Raw genomic sequence first — 3783 nt, forward strand, 5'->3', positions numbered from 1 at the left:
GCAGTAAAGTAGGACTTTTTTTTAAATCACAAAGATTAGTGATTTACAATGTTGATTCCTGGTGACGTACTGTGAATGCTGGTTTCAACGCAATCTGAGCATCTCATTACAATCTGAGCATCTCATTATAATCTGAGCATCTCATTGCAATCTGAGCATCTCATTATAATCTGAGCATCTCATTACAATCTGAGCATCTCATTATAATCTGAGCATCTCATTACAATCTGAGCATCTCATTATAATCTGAGCATCTCATTACAATCTGAGCATCTCATTATAATCTGAGCATCTCATTACAATCTGAGCATCTCATTATAATCTGAGCATCTCATTACAATCTGAGCATCTCATTACAATCTGAGCAACTCATTACAATCTGAGCATCTCATTATAATCTGAGCATCTCATTATAATCTGAGCATCTCATTACAATCTGAGCAACTCATAATCTGAGCATTTTATTATAATCTAAACATCTCATTATAATCTGAGCATCTCATTACAATCTGAGTATATAATTACAATCTGAGTGAATCCTGTTTTGCAGTACCATGAGGGACATTGTTTAATAACCTTATCATAGGGCCCCAGTACATCCTGTTAATGATTGTGTGTGTTGTGATGTTCAGGTGAATACTGGATCGATCCTAACCAGGGCTGTACCGGAGACTCCTTCAAGGTCTACTGTAACTTCACCGCTGGAGGAGAGACCTGTATCTACCCTGACAAGAAGTCCGCAGGCGTACGTTTCCATGGGTCATTTCTGGAAAATAATGTCTATAAATGTTTGTAATGCCTACAGATACACTCTTAGAGAAAAGGGTTCCAAACGGGTTCTTTGTCTGTCCCCATAGGAGAACCCTTTTGGGTTCCATGTAGAACCCTATGTAGAAAGGGTTCTACGTGGAAGCCAAAAAGGGTTCTTCAAAAGTGTTCTCCGAGGGACAGCCAAAGAACCCTTAAGGTTCTAGATAGCACCTTTTTGTCTAAGAGTGTACAGTAGTTAATATGAACCTTTTAGCAATTTCATACTCAGTGTTTTACGATCTATTTAGGATGTAGATCGATAGACCTTTTTTTTTTTTTTAACCTTTATTTTACTAGGCAAGTCAGTTAGGAACAAATTCTTATTTACAACAACGGCCGAATGGGTTAACTGCTTTGTTCATGGGCAGAACAACAGATTTTCACCTTGTCAGCTCTTGTCAGCCCAATGCTCTAAAACCATTACCTACCACCCCAACAGTGAACCTGCCGCACCAAAAACAGTGAACATGTCGTTTTCTAACCTGGTAACCTGTTCATTCATTCACGGTGTTGTTTGTGTTCTGTGTAACAGGTCAGAATATCTAACTGGCCAAAAGAGGCTCCAGGATCATGGTTCAGTGAATTCAAACGTGGAAAAATAGTAAGTATAGAAAATATCCACCTCTCGAAGCAGTTATACGTGATCAAGATTGAGATATACGATAGACATTTCAGACTCAGGGCAAGATAACCTACAGTGAGACTAAATGTATCATCTCCATAACCCTCTCTCTCTCTCTCTCTCTCTCCCTCTCTCTCTCCCTCTCTCTCTCTCCCCCATTCTTCATCTCTCTCTCTCTCTCTCTCTCCCCCCTTCTCCTTCTCTCTCTCTCTCTCCCCCTTCTCCTTCTCTCTCTCTTTCTCTCTCTCTCTCTCTCTCTCTCTCTCTCTCTCCCCCCTTCTCCTCCTCTCTCCTTCTCCCAGTTGAACTATGTGGACATGGAGGAGAACACCATCCAGACAGTCCAGATGACCTTCCTGAAGCTGCTCAGCTCATCAGCCCGTCAGAATTTCACCTACATCTGCCACCAGTCGGTAGCCTGGTACGATGCCAAGGCAGACGGCTATGACAAGGCTCTACGCTTCCTGGGTTCCAACGACGAGGAGATGTCCTATGATAACAACCCCTTCATCAAGGCCCTGTCGGACGGATGCTCGGTATGTAGTCTTAAAAAGTCAGATTTCAGCTTGGAGCTTCCATTGGCATTAGTTCCATTTGAGATTCCATTTGTCCAATTGGAGATCCTATTAGTTCCATTAGAGATTCCATTTGTCCCATTGGAGATCCTATTGGTTCCATTAGAGATTCCATTTGTCCCATTGGAGATCCTATTAGTTCCATTAGAGATTCCATTTGTCCAATTGGAGATCCTATTAGTTCCATTAGAGATTCCATTTGTCCCATTGGAGATCCTATTAGTTCCATTAGAGATTCCATTTGTCCAATTGGAGATCCTATTAGTTCCATTAGAGATTCCATTTGTCCAATTGGAGATCCTATTAGTTCCATTAGAGATTCCATTTGTCCCATTGGAGATCCTATTGGTTCCATTAGAGATTCCATTTGTCCAATTGGAGATCCTATTAGTTCCATTAGAGATTCCATTTGTCCCATTGGAGATCCTATTGGTTCCATTAGAGATTCCATTTGTCCAATTGGAGATCCTATTAGTTCCATTAGAGATTCCATTTGTCCCATTGGAGATCCTATTGGTTCCATTAGAGATTCCATTTGTTCCATTGGTGATCCTATTGGTTCCATTGGAGATTCCATTTGTCCCATTGGAGATCCTATTGGTTCCATTAGAGATTCCATTTGTCCCATTGGATATCATATTGGTTCCATTAGAGATTCCATTGGTTCCATTAGAGATTCCATTAGTGCCATTATAGATTCCATTAGTGCCAACACCGATTCCATTGGTTCCATTGAAGATTCCATTGGTTCCATTGGAGATTCCATTAGTCCCATTAGAGATCCTATTGGTTCAATTAGAGATTCCATTTGTCCCATTGGAGATCTTATTGGTTCCATTAGATATTCAATTTGTTCCATTGGAGATACTATTGGTTCCATTAGAGATTCCATTTGTTCCATTGGAGATCCTATTGGTTCAATTAGAGATTCCATTTGTCCCATTAGAGATCCTATTGGTTCCATTAGATATTCCATTGGTTCCATTAGAGATTCCATTGGTTTCATTAGAAATTCCATTGGTTCCATTAGAGATTTCATTGGTTCAAATGAGAGATTCCTTTGGTTCCATTGGAGATTGCTAATTGGTCCTCACATGGTAGTTACTGGTAGATATTGATTGATCTTAGCATCTGAACTTGACACCACAATAACCCCTTGCTTCCCTTCCTCCTCCACTCCATCCCTCTCTCCCTCTCCTCTCCCTCTCTCTCTCCCCTCTCCCTCTCTCCCTCCCCTCTCCAGCTGAAGTCGGGCTACTCCAAGACGGTGATGGAGATCAACACTCCTCGTGTCGACCAAGTGCCCATCATCGACGTCATGTTTAATGACTTTGGCGACCCCAGCCAGCGGTTCGGGTTCGAGGTGGGCCCCATCTGCTTCATGGGCTAGGACCTGACCATCCCCTGAACCCCCTCTGCCCTACCCCCTACAGAACAACAGGCCCCCTCTGCCCTACCCCCTATAGAACAACACCCCCCTCCTCTTCCCTACCCCCTATAGCACAACATGCCCCCCCCTCTTCCCTACCCCTATAGCACAACATGCCCCCTCCTCTTCCCTACCCCCTATAGCACAACATGCCCCCTCCTCTTCCCTACCCCCTATAGCACAACATGCCCCCTCCTCTTCCCTACCCCTATAGAACAACATGCCCCCTCCTCTTCCCTACCCCCTATAGCACAACATGACCCCCCTCTGCCCTATCATAGAAGCATTGTCCCAGGGGAATACTCCTCGCCCTTGTAGGGACAATCACATAATGACTTTAACTTGTA

At 43.1% G+C, this 3783-nt stretch overlaps 1 protein-coding gene across 1 annotated transcript in view; it reads left to right on the forward strand.

Moving 5' to 3' along the window:
• Positions 1 to 3430, forward strand: part of LOC112238531 (collagen alpha-1(XI) chain) — a 182083-nt gene extending 178653 nt beyond the window's left edge. Inside the window, exons 61-64 of the mRNA XM_042329158.1 lie at positions 633 to 745; positions 1343 to 1411; positions 1735 to 1968; positions 3251 to 3430. Of these exons, the coding sequence (XP_042185092.1) occupies positions 633 to 745; positions 1343 to 1411; positions 1735 to 1968; positions 3251 to 3397 (563 nt within the window). The 3' untranslated portion in view covers positions 3398 to 3430. The remainder of the gene's footprint in view (positions 1 to 632; positions 746 to 1342; positions 1412 to 1734; positions 1969 to 3250) is intronic.
• Positions 3431 to 3783: the final 353 nt, after the last annotated feature.

Source organism: Oncorhynchus tshawytscha, linkage group LG10 (genome assembly GCF_018296145.1).
Source record: "Oncorhynchus tshawytscha isolate Ot180627B linkage group LG10, Otsh_v2.0, whole genome shotgun sequence".
Taxonomy (NCBI): Eukaryota; Metazoa; Chordata; class Actinopteri; order Salmoniformes; family Salmonidae; genus Oncorhynchus; species Oncorhynchus tshawytscha.